At 51.9% G+C, this 16,033-nt stretch overlaps 1 protein-coding gene across 7 annotated transcripts; it reads left to right on the top strand.

Moving 5' to 3' along the window:
* Positions 1 to 1,052: 1,052 nt before the first annotated feature.
* ppef2a (protein phosphatase with EF-hand domain 2a) lies at positions 1,053 to 15,620 on the top strand. 7 transcript variants are annotated; one of them, XM_086111422.1, is made up of 17 exons: positions 1,060 to 1,320; positions 3,408 to 3,467; positions 4,334 to 4,403; positions 4,769 to 4,823; positions 4,903 to 5,078; positions 5,358 to 5,475; positions 5,576 to 5,622; positions 6,428 to 6,594; positions 6,670 to 6,706; positions 7,404 to 7,553; positions 7,633 to 7,950; positions 8,851 to 9,036; positions 9,784 to 9,926; positions 11,022 to 11,128; positions 11,905 to 12,071; positions 12,449 to 12,536; positions 14,356 to 15,620. In XM_086111422.1, the coding sequence occupies exons 2-17, from the start codon at positions 3,421 to 3,423 to the stop codon at positions 14,607 to 14,609; spliced, it is 2,130 nt and encodes a 709-aa protein (XP_085967548.1). In that variant the 5' UTR covers positions 1,060 to 1,320; positions 3,408 to 3,420; the 3' UTR covers positions 14,610 to 15,620. The 7 variants fall into 7 exon arrangements, with proteins under 7 accessions (XP_085967550.1, XP_085967548.1, XP_085967545.1 ...); XM_086111419.1 differs by having other exon boundaries at positions 1,063 to 1,320; positions 4,334 to 4,461; XM_086111420.1 differs by having other exon boundaries at positions 1,067 to 1,320; positions 4,334 to 4,461; positions 5,361 to 5,475.
* Positions 15,621 to 16,033: the final 413 nt, after the last annotated feature.

Here is a 16,033-nt window from a genome sequence, read left to right as displayed (position 1 = left end):
CGACGTCAAGATCTTTCCAATATGACAAACGTTTCAAGTAAGAATGCAATGAACTCCCGTTTATTGCGGCAGATACAGAACGGGACTCGCTGCGCTCTGTGAATGAAAATCGGTGATTTCATCGAAAGGTATAGAGCGCGGTTTAATGCTCCCATTTGCTCCAAAGCCATTTAAAACATGTTAGTAAAAATCACTTTGGGGTTAGGGTTCCTTAGCACCCGTTCTCACCCTGCGTCTAGAATAGGGAGTCTATCGGATGGTGTGGCTTTGAGAAAACGCACCCAATTCAGATGCAAAGCACGCTTGCATCAATCTGTTCATTTGTCGCTCCCGGTTGAAGTTTCCTGGAAAAGGTCCGCATTTGGAATTGCTTGTACAACGTACTGTAAAACGCCAGGGGGAAAAAAAAATCCTTTCAAATCTGTGCAGAGGAGCACCGCAATATTTCCTAACTTTGAGTTTCCGCCTTAGCAAGAGCTTGCTTTGCCGCATAGCGCGTGTCAGCCATTTTGACTCCAAGTTAGCGTTCCTCGCCCTGTGAAAGGCGACAGGAAAATGAGCTAAGCCGTCATAGCGCTCCACACATCTCAACTCAACTCAAATGAATTTCTGGAGCACTTTCAAACAGCCATCGCTGCATACAAAGTGCTGTACGTGGAGCAATTGAACAAATACAATAAACAGTAAAACAAATTGGTAATAAAGGCGGGAGAAAGCGCCAAACAGTAAAACCAAGAACAAATCCAAGTCATGCTGAGTCGAATGCCAAAGAATACAAGTGAGTTTTGAAGATGGGCAGCGAGGAGGCTTGCCCAATGTTCAGTGGGAGCTCATTCCGGAGAGAGGGACCGGCAACGGAAGAGGCTCCGTCCCCTCTGAGCCTCAGTTTAGTCCTCGGTACTTCTAATAAGGTCTGGTCCGCAGACCTGAGGCGGCGGGCAGGCGTGTAGGCACATGCGCACAAAGCCACGATATCGATGCTGATGTTGACCTACTTGCTACCTACCACCTGTGCTTCCTTCCCGAGGTCCGGTGCGAGCGGCCCGTCACGTGTCATTAAGCAATTAGCGCCTCTAATCCACTTGCGCCTCCGTCATGCCACGAGGGACTAAAGAGCGAAGCGGCTTTGGCTCAGCGCAGAGTGCGCAGAGACGCGCAGCGTACCCGAGGACTTCCTTGGCATTTGGGCTTCTCCCGCTCTTCCTCCAAGATGGCCGCCCTCAACCGCTTCACCCGACCGGAGCGGGTGGAGGGTGACGTGCTACAAATGGCCTGATAAAAGCGCCCCCCCCACCCGCACGTGCCGACTGGAGAGACCACGTAAGTTCTTCAATCTGCTTTTTATTTGAAGGATTTAAAATGTATATATATATATTTGCCTTCTACTTTTTCAACATTGTTGGCATTCATTTCACTTGCTTAGTAATGTCGTGTTAATCCAATTTATTCTCGTTAATTGTTCTGATTCTTATCATGATTGTGTGATGATATTCCACACCACTAACTTTCTGATTAGGGTTATTATAGTTCATACATTGTATTCCTCACACTCTACTCACTGCACAAACTTTTCAGCCGATTCTCTCCATTTTCCCGATTGAAATAGTTACAAAAATGTTTATTGATGATGATTATTTGTTGGGGGGTCAAATTCAAACCGTTTTCAACTTCAAACGGTTCAGCTTATCCCAATGCCGAAAATTCCCACTTCTCCATTTTCACCATATAAATGTCAAAATCTACAATATTTTCCCTTTTTGTCCTGCAATTTCTACATTTTCTGACCGATTCAAACCATCCCGACATTAAACCACCGCACTACGGTTCACTTGCATTCCAAAATGTCCTTCCATACCTATTTGTCATGTCCTTGTTTACGATGGTACTCATGCAGCGTGTTCTACCGCAGACAAGTTCCTTGTGTGTTCTACATACTTGGCCAATAAAGACGATTCTGATTCTGATTCTGATTCTGAACTGTTCGGTTCATCTCTACCGAAGGCAAAAATTCCCACTTATCAAAAATTCAGCGGGTTTGTATTCATTTTTTTTACCCTTTTGAACTACCCCCAAAAATGTCACCGTTCCGATTTTTTTCCCCTCTAATTTCTACATTTTCTGACTGATTGAAAGCGTTCCAACTTGAACTTGTTCAGCTTGTTCTGCGACTGTCCCCAGTGGGGCGCCCATATTGGTCAAAATCTTCGGTCCGCCCCAGATGCTTGCTTGCTTGCTTCCTTCCTCGCTTTCTCATTTCCTTGTTATTTTGATGAATTGTTTCTTCCTTCCTTTTGTCCTGTTTTCCTTCCTTTCTAGCTTCTTAGTTTCCTTGTTTCTTTGCTTACTTCCTTGAGTTCTTGTATCCTGAATTCATATTTCCTCACTTTTCGCCACTCCTTGTTTGGTTGCCTCCTTGTTTCCTTGCTTCCCGCTGTCATTTCTTTTCAAGATGTATTGTCCATGCATCCATTTTCTACTTTGCTTTATCCTCACAAAGGGTGTGTGTGTGTGTGTGTGGGGGGGGGGGGGGGGTGGCGGCGGCGTGTCGGAGCCCATCACAGCCGTTTTCGGGCCGCAGGCGGGGGAGACCCTCGACCGGCGGCCAGCCAATCGCAGGGCACGCAGAGATGAACAACCATTCGCACTCGCACCTCGGGACAATTTCGGGTCTTCCATTTCACCTGCCGTGCATGTGTGTGGAATGTGGACAAAAGCCACGCGGGCGCGGCAAGAACATGCAAACTCTACACAGGAAGGCCGGAGCCCAGATTCGAACCCCTCCCCCCTCCGTGAGGCCCACGTGCTATCCAGTCGCTCGCTACGCTGCCTTACTCAGAATTTGTGTCCACAAAATAAATGGACTCACTTGGAGTTAAAACGTGACAACAACTTGAAACATCACGATGCGGTTTGTCACGATCGGCGATAACGCGTTTGCTCTTAATTTCATTTCCTTTTTGAAACAAACATTTAACCGCGTGACTGATCGACGAGCCGAAGAGCGTCGAAGCCAGGGGGGTCCAAAGTCGGTCCTCGAGGGCCGCTGTCCTGCCCGTTTCAAGATAAGAAAAGAAAACCTTTATTTGTCTCACCATGGACGAATCGCCATAAATACATAAATACAGCGCCACGCCGGATTTTTGAATCATCCGGATGGTTCTCATGCCGCTTAAGAGCCGGCTGACGATCGGCTCATCTGACTCGGGTGCCTTGCGGCCGGGAGAGCCGCAAAACGGGCGGGACGGCGGCCCTCCGGGCCCGGAGCTGGACATGCCCGCTCTCGGCCTTTGTAGAATTTGTGGCTGAAAAATGGAACAACCCACGGTGTTTCCTCAGCGTTTAATATGTGAACTTTTGCCACGTTCAATAATTGGTTTGCATGTTTAATTTTGTGTGCGTTGCTGCAGGAACAGTCATGGGATGTGGCGTCACCAAGTCCAACCAGTTCCAAAGACACGCGGTCAAAGGTGAGCTTGCGATGTTGATGCGTGCAAAGTCCGAGAGTGAACCTTCAGTCGGCAATTTTGGCCTTTTCTTGTCTCCTTTCTGCTGCGCTCTGTGCAGGCGTCACGTGTAAGTCGCATCTCTTATTGTCATACGAGACACTTGGCATTGATTGGGGTTGTTGTGGCCTGGCTTCCAAGAGGACCCGCTTTCAGCGTTTGGCTCTCTTTGATTAGAATACATGAACATGAGCTGAAGAGGAAATCGGGGGGGGGGGGGGGGGGAAGCAAAGTTAAAAAAAAAACAACAACTCTGAAATGTGTTCGGTCAACTTGAATGTGTTTTTCAGTTTTAAATAGAGAGATATTTTAGTTTGATTAATGAATTGATTCATCTCTTAAAAGAAAGTTACCCTCAACAAGAGTTAAATCAATCAAATGTGTATTTTTCATTGAAAGTTCTCAATGAATGAAATTTGAAATGCCATTCTCTTCATTTATTTCATGAACTGAAAAGTAATTCACAGATCCATAAACGGTACAACAACAGAAATGTGGAATGTAATAAGAGAAAGGATGAATGTGTTTTATGGTTCTCTTTTGTTCACTTTCAATATACCAGAAGGACATTTTTTTTTTTTGCATTTTGTCTGAACTTTCACATGCAATTTTTTTTTTTTTTTTTTAAAGTTTGCCACATACTGTAGGTCGCGGAGGTCCGAAAAACACTCACAACTACTGTAGATTTGAGGTTCGTTTCTGCTCGCGGAGGCAATTGAAGTCGTTGCCCGCTTCAAGTCTTGCCGCCTCGAAGGACGACCGATCGGCGCGCCGAGTGACGGCTCCACCGAAGCTCGCGTCGTCGCTCATTCTGCGCTTTGCTTTTGCAGCGATAAGGGCCGCCGTGCTGATCCAGCAGTGGTACCGTCAGTATGTGGCCCGCATGGAGATGAGGAGGAGGTACACCTGGCACATCTTCCAGTCCATCGAGTACTCGGGGGAGCAGGCTCAGATCAAGGTGTGGGAAGGTGGGGCGGGGGCGGGGGAACCCCAAAAAGCAATCGCTCGATCAAAACTAGTCCCGGCCGGACACTCGCTTCCTCAGTAGCATCACCGAACGGGCCCTCGAATGCTCGCTTCGAGCCGAAGCGCCGGACTTGCCCCGTCTTTTCAGGAGGCGCTTTTGTGGGTCTATTCGCCAGAGACGCGCCGCCCGCTAATTTTGCTTTGGCTGAGAGAAACCGGCTTCGGGGGGCCTGACTTGTCACCGTGTGTCGGAATGCGGCCGGTTTGGCGCCGCCTTGAAGCCGCTTCTCTCTCGGCAGCTGTACAACTTCCTGGGCTACCTCATGGACAACTTCACACCAGCCAGCGACGAACGTGAGCTGGACCCCCCCCCCGGAGCCCGACACGCCGACCGGAGCCGGCCCTCTAAAAAGGTTTGGGTGTAACCTTGCAGGAAACCTGATCTCGCACATCTTCCGGGAGAACGAGGTGTGTCGCGACGCCGAGTGGGAGCGTTACTTCTGCTACGAGAACATCGAGGTGCCCGAGATCTACTCGGGGCCGCGCCTGCGCTTCCCTCTGACCGCGGAGCAGGCCGTCTGCCTGCTGGAAGCCTTCAGGAACAAGAAAGTACGATTCGTTTCCTCGCGCCTCCAAACCCTTTGCTTGCATTCGTCGACCGGCGGCGCGACGGCGCGTACTCGTTGATGACTAGAGGTCCTCCATCCACGTCAACATAGTTCCCGGGAACGGAAAACCCAAACCCTGCCTGCGACGGGCCGTCGGGGAGGGAACCTTGTGCTATTTTATAAAGCCGAAAGGCGCCGGCGGGAGTCGATTGTCGACGCGCTCGCCGAGTTGAAGTCTGACTCGATTTGGCTCCTCCCATCTTTGCCGCCTCTTTGTCAGCAGCAGCTGCACTCGCGCTACGTCCTGCAGCTCCTCCTGGAGACCTGGAAGCTGTTGCGCATGTTGCCCAACATCAGCCGCATCTCCACCTGCCACAGCAAAGAAATCACCGTTTGCGGTCAGCCCGCCTTTCGCCGTCGAATCCCCGCTCCGCATTCCGCCTGCCGCCGGACTAATGCGGACTCGCCGCCGTCGCTGATTTGTGTTCTTCTCGGCAGGTGACTTGCACGGGCAGCTGGAAGACCTGCTGTTGATTTTCTACAAGGTAATCCGCTCGAGCGAGCGCCACCCCATCGATATTTTGACCGCACGTACGCATTGTGAGCAGGCCGGGGAGCTCGCCTTCGCAGGGCCCGGCCGAGCGGCCGTGAGGCGGCGCGGCGTCCCCGTTCGGGCGGAACGAATATTCCCCCGGGGCGTGGCCGCCCGAGGCCTGCTAAATGTCAGTGGACTCCGGACGCTGAAGAGACACGGCGGCCGTGTCCGGGCGCGTATAGCGAATGAAGGGCAACGGAGACTCGATCGGAGCAAAAATGAGGCGCTGTTAATACTTGAAAGGCGCTTATAAATAAAATGTATTATTATTATTATTATTATTAGTCAGACAACAAGCGGTTATTTCTGACCAAGAAAAATGAGTTGGGGAAAGGACGCGTCCTGCTCATTTCCACCCCAAATTGTCCGGCAAACCTGAGAAAAGGATATCAAAGGTTCGGAAAACGACCGATAGAAGGGAAGCGTTGATGATTGGATGACAAGTGTAAGCTCCGAAGGAAGTGGAGGGAAAAAAAATCATGTTTGGATGACGGAGGTGCCCCGCAGGTGCCAGCCTGGCTTTTCTCCGGGTACATGCGTGGCGTGTTCACGGAGCGCTGCAAAATCGTCCCTCGCTGCAAGTGCGAATGGCGCTTTTCGTCTGTGCCATTGGCGGGCGGCCGCTTCGGGGTGTCGTCGCCCCCCCCGCCCTGTCGGCCGGGACGGGCTCCGGCACGTGCGCGACCCTCGCGAGGCGAGGCGCTTCGGATCGCGGACGGCCAACCCAAGGAGCCTTCGATGGGCTTTTCCGACAGAACGGGACGCCGTCCCTGGAGAAGCCTTATGTCTTCAACGGGGACTTTGTGGACCGAGGCAAGGACTCCATGGAGATCCTCCTCATCCTCTTCGCCTTCCTGCTGGTCTACCCCACCGAGGTGCACCTCAACCGAGGCAACCACGAGGACCACCTCATCAACCTGAGGTACGGTACGCCGGCGGCCGCGCGCAAAGGCCGGAAACCCACTCGTGTCTCCTCTCGTTTGTGTGACCGCCGCAGGTACGGCTTCACCAAGGAAGTGTTGAGCAAATACAAGGTAGGTCGCCGCCTCTGTCTGAGCGGCGCACGGCCGCCGCCGTCGCCGGTCCTCACCGCTTCCGAGCGCGAACGCCCGTTGGTTTGAGTGCCCGCGGGGCATCGGATTATTCGTGTCCGCCGGGCTGAAAAAACGGCGGCCGTCCAAGCCCGCCGCTCGCAGAAAGCGGCGCCCTTTATCCTCGCCTTTGCTTACTCCGCGCTCGGCCGAAGGACAACATCCCGCCCCATCGGGACGCGCGACGGCGTCTCCGCCGGGAAGGTTTCTCGCGGCGTCCCTGACCTTGCATTATTGGCCTTCAAAGTTGCTCCCGTTTCAGTTGGACTCGCATCACGTATTTCAAATGCAACTTGCTCACGCCAGAGAGCCGCCTCGGCGTCAAAGAAATGGGATTGAACCTCGACGGCCTCGACGCACCAATGGGACGCTTCACCCCGATGCCGGAGCACCGCAGGCATTTGCGGCCTCGATCCAAATCTGAAGCCAAAGCGGTGCTTTTTTTTTTTTTTTCCCAACGTGACAATTGCTCTCCGTTTTAAAGGCAAATTCAAAAAGACAAAGTGGAGCTATTCATCCGTCGTGGTAGTTTTCTTCCGCCGAATACGGAAACCCCGATCGGTCGGGCCCTCCCAACGGCCGGGCCGTCAAAAAGTAGAGACGAGAAGGCGGCGGATGAAGTGGTCGGTGTTTGGCGCAGATGCACGGCAAACGGATCCTGAAGCTGCTCCAGAAGATCTTCAGCTGGTTACCGCTGGCGGCGGTGATCGACCAGAAAGTTGTGGTCCTGCACGGCGGCATCTCGGACTCCACCGACCTCGGCGCGCTGGCCAAAGTGGACCGACACGCCGTGAGTGAGCGAGCCCTCCCGCGCTTTGGGAGACGGCAAAGGCTCCGAGCCGGCCGCTCCCGCCCTCTTTTCTGTCCAGTACGTTTCGGCGCTTCGGCCTCCCAAGAAGAAGAAGCGGCGGCGGCAGCGGAGCTCCGCCGGCACGTCCGTCGACTCGGACGCGGACGACGACTGGGCCAATCGCGGGCTCTTGCGGCGGCGGGCTTCCTTCGCCTGCCCGAAGCCCGCCGTCAGCCGCGACGGCTTCCTCAACCGCTCCCTGCGGGACTTTTCCGATCGGATCGAGCTCGGCGCGGAGGACGAGCCCGAGCGTTTGGGGAGCTTCGGCGCGGAACGAGAAGCCCGCGCCTCCGTCGACTCGGTCGGGAGCGACGGCGCCAAGGAGGAGTGGAAGCAGGTGAGTGGGGGGCCGGGGGGGACATTTTCATTTGGCTCCGAGTCAAAAGAGGCTCCTTCTTGGCCGGGGCGCCCCCCCCAAGGGGTTCCCCGGACGGCCGACGTGGCGCCACGTAATTTGCTTTGAGGCCGTAGCCCGGTGGACTCAAGCGCCCTCGTAATCTCTCGGCGACACTCGAGCGGCAGTCGCCCGCCCATCTGGGCTTGCCGACGCGCTCGCTAATCCGCGCCTCGTTAATCCTCCCCGGGGGCTCGATCTGCTTTTCCGACGCTCCGTCATCACTCGAAGGAGCCGGAAGAGCGGGCCGCCCCATCCGCTTCGGGCGGGCCGTCCCGCCGACGGCGCTCAGAGAGAGCAACGTAAAAGAGCCGCGACGGCCACCTGAGCTTTTGCCATCTCCGGCGGCTTAGTTCCATCAAAGCGCGACTCGGCGGCTCCGACTTGAAGATTGAAAGTCGACACGTTCTCCCCGCTTGGTCCTTTGCTCGCCTTGCGAGGGCCCCACGTGGCCAGTTCCGACCCCGGCCCCTCCGCAACTGGCCGTTTGCAGCCGTCGGCGCTCAGAAACGGCATCCTGAGGGCTCGCCGTCCATTTAACGTCAACCCCAAAAGCTCACGAATTGACACCGATGAAAACAAAGGACACTTAATTGACTTCGTAGTTGTCCAGATGTAGCTTCAGCGCCGTTTTTAAACATTTTTGTTAATGACGTGTTTTTTTTGTCCAATTTCGGATGTAGTCATTTTGTGTGTTTTTGCGAATTCTAATCACTTTGGTGGATCGAGCCGTTCATTCCCTCCCTAACCCTATCCCGGCTGACTTTTAGTCCCCGGTCAAACTCCGGGCTCGCCGGAGTCGGCCCAAAGGACAAAGCCGCCGCCGCGCCGTGTTTTGTCCAGATCCTGGACCTGCTGTGGAGCGACCCCATGTCGCAAGACGGCTGCGTACCCAACGAGCTGAGGGGCGGCGGATGCTACTGGGGCCCCGACGTCACCCGGGACTTCTTGAGCAAGCACAACATGCAGCTCATCGTACGCTCGCACGAGTGCAAGCAGGACGGCTACGAGTTCTGCCACAACCGCAAGGTGACCGACGACTCGGACCCCGACTCGTCCCGCGATCGGGGCGGCGGTGCCGCCGGGCTCCGGCTTGGCCTCGACGCCATCACGAGCGCTCCTCTGCCCCGATTCCAGTCCTTCCTCCTCGGAAGTGCATCGTATTCCTCCCGGCAGTCCATTCTTTTTTCGTTTTGCAACATTTCTCTCGGCGGCGCTTTTTCCAGGTCGTTTATCGTGAGAAAGTTGTTCGGATTGTGTGTTTTATCCGTCGATATCGTGGAATTATTTTTGAGTCAAATCAGATTTCAGCCCGGATCGGATTTGACCGGGGCCATCTGAATCGGTCGCCCTGTCTGACATCCTGGCACGTCTCCCATTTCAAATTTGCCTCTCGCCTTTGAGCGGCCGCTCAAAGCAAAAGTTTGGACCTCGCAAAACTCGTCCGTAGCGATCTTCGCACATGAATAGATTTACTACTCGGCAACTCCGGCGAGCGTGCCGCTTTGTTGACGGAACTTGTCTCACGTCATCGGTTCCGTGCCGATTTGTGAACCGGTCCGGATGTCGTCATCGTAGATCACCGACTGGTCCCGGGCCATAAACTTCAGCATTGACTGTCGACTCGTCGGAAGACTCGAACGCGGAGCCTCGACTTGACCTCGGAGCGCGGGCCGTCGAAACGCCGATTGGATCGTGTCCAAAAAAGCGCGGTCCCACCTCGGCGTCGAAGGGGAGGGGGGGGAAAGTGACAAGCTTTTAACCTTTGACACCAAGGTCCTGACGCTCTTCTCGGCCTCCAATTACTACGACGTGGGGAGCAACCGAGGGGCCTACGTGAAGCTGGGACCCGACCTGGTGCCTTACGTGGTGCAGTACCAGGCCAGCAACATGACCAGAGAGCTCACGGCCCAACAAAGGTAGCGGCGGCGGCGGCGGCGGCTCGTGCCTTCCATCGGGGCTTCTCCAACTTTGTGGGTGCGGGGACCCCTCACAGGGGAGATGTTTGTTGATTGATTGATTGATTTTCTCCTCCCATAAACTCGCGCGTCATCTTGACGGCAGCACAACTGCCGTGTGTTTCCCGAGGGGCCACGGGAAAGAAAACCAAACTTATTTTCAAGAGAAAAAAAAATCGAAACCACAGTCTTATGATAGCAAATGAATATTTCTTCGAGAAAGATGTTGGTGTACGAATAAAGTCCTTTTTGAATTTCAATCAAGAAAAGCCCTTTTCTGTACAAGATTCCGGAAGTTTTATCAGGATAAAAGTCACAATCGAAATAGAATCAAGTTAAAAAAAGAAAAAATCTTGACGAGAACAAAGGTATGTCTTTGTGCAGAACATGTAATCATACAGAGAAAAAAGCTCCAACCTTTCCAAATAAAAGTTAATCAAGTTGTCCCACAAAAAAAAAAATTGAGATTTTTTTTTTAGAGAAAAAAGTTGCCATGTAATTCATTTTATTGTCGGTCTACAAACGTAGAATGCAGCTGAAAGCGGCTCCGTTCCAGCGGAGACGTGTCTGTAAAATGAAATAAATCGAGGTGAGCGTCTGTGATGCGAATGTCATTTTCAAGGAGAAAAATGGCAGTCTTGGCAAGAGCAAGCTGTATTTTGAAAGGAATCCTCTTCGATGGGGGTTTTCTCCCCAAAATGAAGTCCATGTGATAAGAAATGTGTCGGGTTTTTTTAGGGGAAAAATTGTATCACAGTAAAGTTGTATTAAAAACAAACTTTTTTTTTTTCAAGGACATGTTTTGCCCGCAACAAAAGTGGTAATCTTTACAAGGCTGAAATTGTATCTTTCCGAGATTAAATTGCAGTGTCGTGTTCCTAAAGTCCAAGCCTTACGTGGCAAGAAAGTCATGGCTCAACAAGTCATCCATCCATCTGTAATGTGAAGCGCTTTGCCCTCACGAGGGGTAACTCGGCCGCGTTCATCCCGCCCCCTTTGAAAGGAGCGCTTTGGACGCGCATCCGATCTGATTTCTTGGTCTTGTGCGGTGTGCAGCATCGGGCAGACGGAGCGCTCCGCCCTCAAAGTCCTTCGGGAGCGGCTCTTTTCCCACAAGTCGGACCTCATTTGGGCCTTCAAAGCTTTTGACTCCGACAACGCGGGTGAGTTTGGCCTTTCCGGATCAGCTTTTGCTTTCTCAAATGTGCCGAGGTTTCCTTCCCGCTCGCGCCTGAAGCTCAGCGTCGTCGTGTCAACTGAGCCTTTTGCACTTTGGACCGTGAATCGCAAGCCAGCGCCATAAAAGATGACGGCGCTCACCCAAAAGCACATTCGACAGAAAGGCCCTTTCAAGTTGTGTCGGCCAACATCGGACGGACGTTGAGCTTCGTTCACGAGGAATGTTGTGACTGGGTAGCCAAGTTTAACATACCGTATGTGCAAAATCGCCAGAGGATTCTTGACTTTGTCTTGCTGCCACCGTGCGCATCCCAGTCAGCCAAATTTTTGCATGTTTTTGTTCTCACAGAAAATGCATTTAGAATGTTTATCGGCGTAAAAAATCAACCCCAATTCCTTTGAATGGTACAGTCTGTGGATTTTCAGTATTGGCCCCCTCCCTCCCAAATACTTGCCAGGGCATCACTGTACTTCAATTCGAGCTCCTAACTTCCCGAACCCTTTGACTTGCAGCCTTGTACACGTTCAATACGACAACTTGATGAAATCCACACAAAGTCCCTAAATCGGATTAAAACAAAGAGAGAGGGGGCGGGGGGGGGGAAGAAATTTGATGTGCTGGAAAAATGTTTTCCCAGTGTTATTTGTTTAGGCCAAGTGGGCGCATTGCTATATTGGTCGGTGTCCAAGTAGCGATGGCAGGGTGAGCAGCATGATGGAGGAGCACGCCGCCTCACCTCACGTATTGACGGCCGCTCAGGTCTGCTTTCGGTGACGGACTGGGCGACGGCGGTGGAGAGCGTGATGCGACTGGGCCTTCCCTGGCGGATGCTGCGCTCTCAGCTGGTCGGCGGCAAGAGCGGCGACGGCCTCATCGACTACCGGCGGTGGTTCGACGAGCTCGCCATCAAAGGGGCCAACGCTGACGTAAGGGCCTTCGTACCGACCGACGCGCCGCCCGGACGGTGACTAATGTCTACGTCGGTGCTCGGGAGCTCGTCGTTCCGCGCCAAAGTTCTTTATTAACGTTGCACCAATTTTTGCACGTTTCTTCCAAACTCTGGAGAATCTCGGGGGAGAAATGTGGAGCTGTTTTTCCCGGTGCCCAAATCTTTGTTTTCATGGTCCAATTCTCCAATGAGGAGGAGACGTGTTCCGCCTTTATCTCCCGCACGCGAGCGTTGTACCTTCAACTCACTTCAGTCGAGCATTTGCATGCAACTTCTGCAGTCGTACTCGATTCAATTCTCCCATCCGTTGTATTCTGTTGTCGTTCTGTCACAATGGCGTATTTTCCCACGTAGCATATCGACCAGTGTCTGCTCGAGACCTTGTACCGCCATCGCTCCACCTTGGAGACCATCTTCAGGATCGTCGACACCAATAACTCAGGTCCAATACGCCCACCGACACATGACATCATCATCTGTGTATCACGTGACGCCGGACGTGTACGCTAACGTGCGATGTGCTAATCCGCCTGTGACGTCCTCTGGGATCCTCCCGATTAAGACGGCAGATTAACCTACTGATGGACTGTTCTTCACCTTCTCCGTGGACACGCAACCATTTCTTTTGTTTTTTTTTTTTCTCCTCTTGCTTTTTTGTGCCCGCTCAGAAACGTCAGTCACCATATTCCACCTGAAAGGAAGATCATTTGGGCCCCAAGTCAATGAAACGCTTTAGTTGTCAGATATTTATCATTTGTGGCGCCGAGCGGTTCCTGATGAAATTGCCCACTTGCTTAGGAGGGAAGGAAAATAACTAGATTGAAGTCGATAGCTTGCTACACGCGTACGAGTCGGTGTATATTATCCCTCCGTCCATCCGTTTTCTACTGCTTATCCCGGGTTGGGTCGCGGGGCGGCAGCTTTAGCGGGGAAGCCCAGACTTCCCTCTCCCCAGCCACTTCTGCCAGCTCTTCCCGGGGGAACCCGAGGCATTCCCGGGCCAGCTGGGTGACATAGTCTCCCCAGCGTGTCCTGGGTCGTCCCCGGGGCCTCCTGCCGGTGGGGCGTGCCCGGAACACCTCACCGGGGAGGCGCTCGGGAGCCCGAGCCACCTCATCTGGCTCCTCTGGACGTGAAGGAGAAGCGGCTCGACTCTGAGCCCCTCCCGGATGACTGAGCTCCTCGCCTTATCTGTAAGGGAAAGCCCGGACGCCCTGCGGAGAAAACTCATTTTCATTTGGTCACGACCCATAGCTCGTGACCAAAGATGAGGGTTGGAACATAGATCGACCGGTAAATGGAGAGCTTCGCCTATTGGCTCGGCTCCTTTTTCACCGCGACAGAAAATTTGTCAATTTGAAAACCGAAAGTATTCAAAACGAAATGTCAAAAATCCAACCCATGCAACTGAAAGTTGTCCAAAATGACTTGAAAGCCAAAATGCTTCCTAAACAAGAATCTAGCGAAACAAGAGCGACTATGAACATGGACAAGAGGTCTAGAAAATATCACTTGAGCATAAGTGGTGAGTAAGGTCAATAATCTGATAAATGTATTATTATTATTATTATTATTGAGACTGATTAGGTAGCTTGGCAGTGCTTAAATACATTGCTGGCTTGATTGGCAACAAGGGTCAGGTGCTCCTGTTGAAGATGCACGCACTCTTCTCCAGCTGGTGCTGAAAACAAACAAACAAACAAAGAGACAAAGCAAAGCCATGACAATGTGTGGTTGGTAGGTTGTTGGTTAGCGAGCTTTGTAGCTAGCTAGCTCCCGAGAGAGCGAGGAGGGGAAGTGAATAGATTGGTAGGCAATAGGGTGTCGAGGTGGCGAACTCGGGAGCTATTTTTGCTAAAGCTGGACAAAGGTGAGTAGAGCCGGAGCCATCTTGATAGGTTGCTTGGTGAGGAGTTGGCATGCCTGTCAGATGGTACTTGGCTCCAAAAGTCAGTAGATTTGTTGGCAGTGATGTGGTTGGCTAGCTAGCTCCGTATGTAGGTTGGGAAACGCGCAGATACTGTAGGTTGGGAGCAGGCTAAGTCAATCAAGTAGATGGGGATTTACTGTCCATATGTATGGAGACTGATTGGCGGGGAGTCAGACACTCACTTGTGTCAAAAGCAATACTCGCTCCCTGTCAAAGTCAGGTTTGGAGTCCAATTTGTCAATTTGGCAGGATCTTGGTATGCTGGTTTGACATGATGGTATTATGCTCGAGATCAAATAAGCCTTTCTTTCTTTCTTTCCTTCCCTCACAGGTTTCATCTCACCCTCGGACTTCCGTCAGACGTGGAAGCTCCTGAGCGTGTACCTGAAAATGGAGATCACGGATGAGGCCATCTCAGAACTGACGGTGGCCATCGACAGCAACCGTGACGGCGCCATCGACATTGATGAGTTCATGGAAGCCTTCCGCCTCACCGACAAGAAGAGTCGGCTGGAGAGGGGGCGCAGCATGTTCATGGCCACCGCGCCCGATCTTTGCGCGCTCGACCCAGACGAACGCATATAACCGCATGTGTGCAGCTCGCGGCTTGTGTAAGATTGAAGTCCAAAACCCTTTTAAAACTAAAATTACACAGGTTGGAGGGGAAGAAAAAACATTTTGGAAAATTTACAGTGCAGCTTTGGTTTACTCACAGTTCAGTATTCCCTAGTTCACCTATTTGCGTGTTTTTGGGGGATCATACCCACCATGGCTCGTTGAAAACCCCCGCTTATTTGTGGGGTTGTTTGTTTCGTGTCAGGGTTATCCTATGGAATTACAGATGCTCTCAGTTAAGCACATATATATATATATATACACACACACGAAAAACTTGTTCTTTTGAAACTTTTGCAGTGACACTGCCATTCACAAATTTTCACTAATTGTGCAACTGAAAAATTGTGAAATCCAAACTCATGTTTGCGCCCACCTACTATATGCATTCACTGCACTCGCGCGCTAAATCAAATCACATTTGCTGTTAAATCTGCTGCCTAAAAAGTTAAATGTCTCCATTTATTCTTGAGTTGTACAGGACACAACCTGGACTGTGATCGGCTCGCGGGTCATGTCGCATCTCCTTTTGAGTCAAAAAAGACCAAGTGTTCATTCAACCCTGCACTCTCATTGTAAATATTGGAAAAATGTGAAAGGAAAAAAAAAGTTGAACGTGGACATGCACTGTTTGAATATGTTACCAAATGTATGTGTATCCTTGATCTTTTTTTTTTTTTTTTTTAGGCACTAAATGTAAAGGAAATGGACAACAGTATGCACACGGTGCCTTAGTTAGCAGTATTTGAATGTCCGGTATACGTCGCGTCACCGCACGGTCTTGGCAATTGGAGTCTGGGGGGGGTGCTCTTAGTCACCGTGCCAAGCAGTTCCTCCTGGACCACAAGCGGGAAAGCAACAAACCATATCTACGTAGTGCAGACTAATACTGTGGAACATGTATGTGATCAAATTGTGTTTCATTAACTTTTGTAAATGTTTACTTGAAATATATGGCATATCCAGTGGATGGAAAAAGTCTCTCCGCCCTTGTCTAAAGTGTGTACCGGGTGAGCGGTAGCGACTGAACCTCCGTCATCGCACCGAGGAGCCCAAGCCCCTCGGCCGGTGGGGCGCAGGTGCACGGTCCTCCCGCCAGGGCCAACGCCGCAGACCGATCCCCCATAGCTTTCTTTCTGTGTCCAATCTCTTTGTATCTACAGGGAAACAAAAACGTTCGCAGACAGGAAGACCGGAGTGGCTTTCTCCGGTGAACGCGCCACGCCATTGCGTTTCCACGTGAGGAGCCAGAAAGCAAATGAGTGCACGTTGCCGCTTTGAGGTCATCAAACCTCTCCTGCCCATGCTCCGCAAGTATCTTTTGTCATTTTTTTTCCATGTGATCGTACTTCATCCATTTTGACCGGTTCGGTCTGCGTTGTTGTGCTTCGCGG

Source organism: Hippocampus guttulatus, chromosome 5 (genome assembly GCF_054856545.1).
Source record: "Hippocampus guttulatus isolate MCC_2025c chromosome 5, RoL_Hgut_1.0, whole genome shotgun sequence".
Taxonomy (NCBI): domain Eukaryota; kingdom Metazoa; phylum Chordata; class Actinopteri; order Syngnathiformes; family Syngnathidae; genus Hippocampus; species Hippocampus guttulatus.
Note: the sequence above shows the minus strand (reverse complement) of the source record. Positions and strands in the feature narration are given on the sequence as shown.

Excerpts from the sequence above, each read along its gene's own strand:
- ppef2a (XM_086111419.1), top strand. The coding sequence starts at position 3,416 with ATGGGATGTGGCGTCACCAAGTCCAACCAGTTCCAAAGACACGCGGTC. Across the intron at positions 5,476-5,575 it reads CAAAGAAATCACCGTTTGCG|GTGACTTGCACGGGCAGCTG; the intron begins GTCAGCCCGCCT and ends TCTTCTCGGCAG. Across the intron at positions 7,951-8,850 it reads CCAAGGAGGAGTGGAAGCAG|ATCCTGGACCTGCTGTGGAG; the intron begins GTGAGTGGGGGG and ends TGTTTTGTCCAG.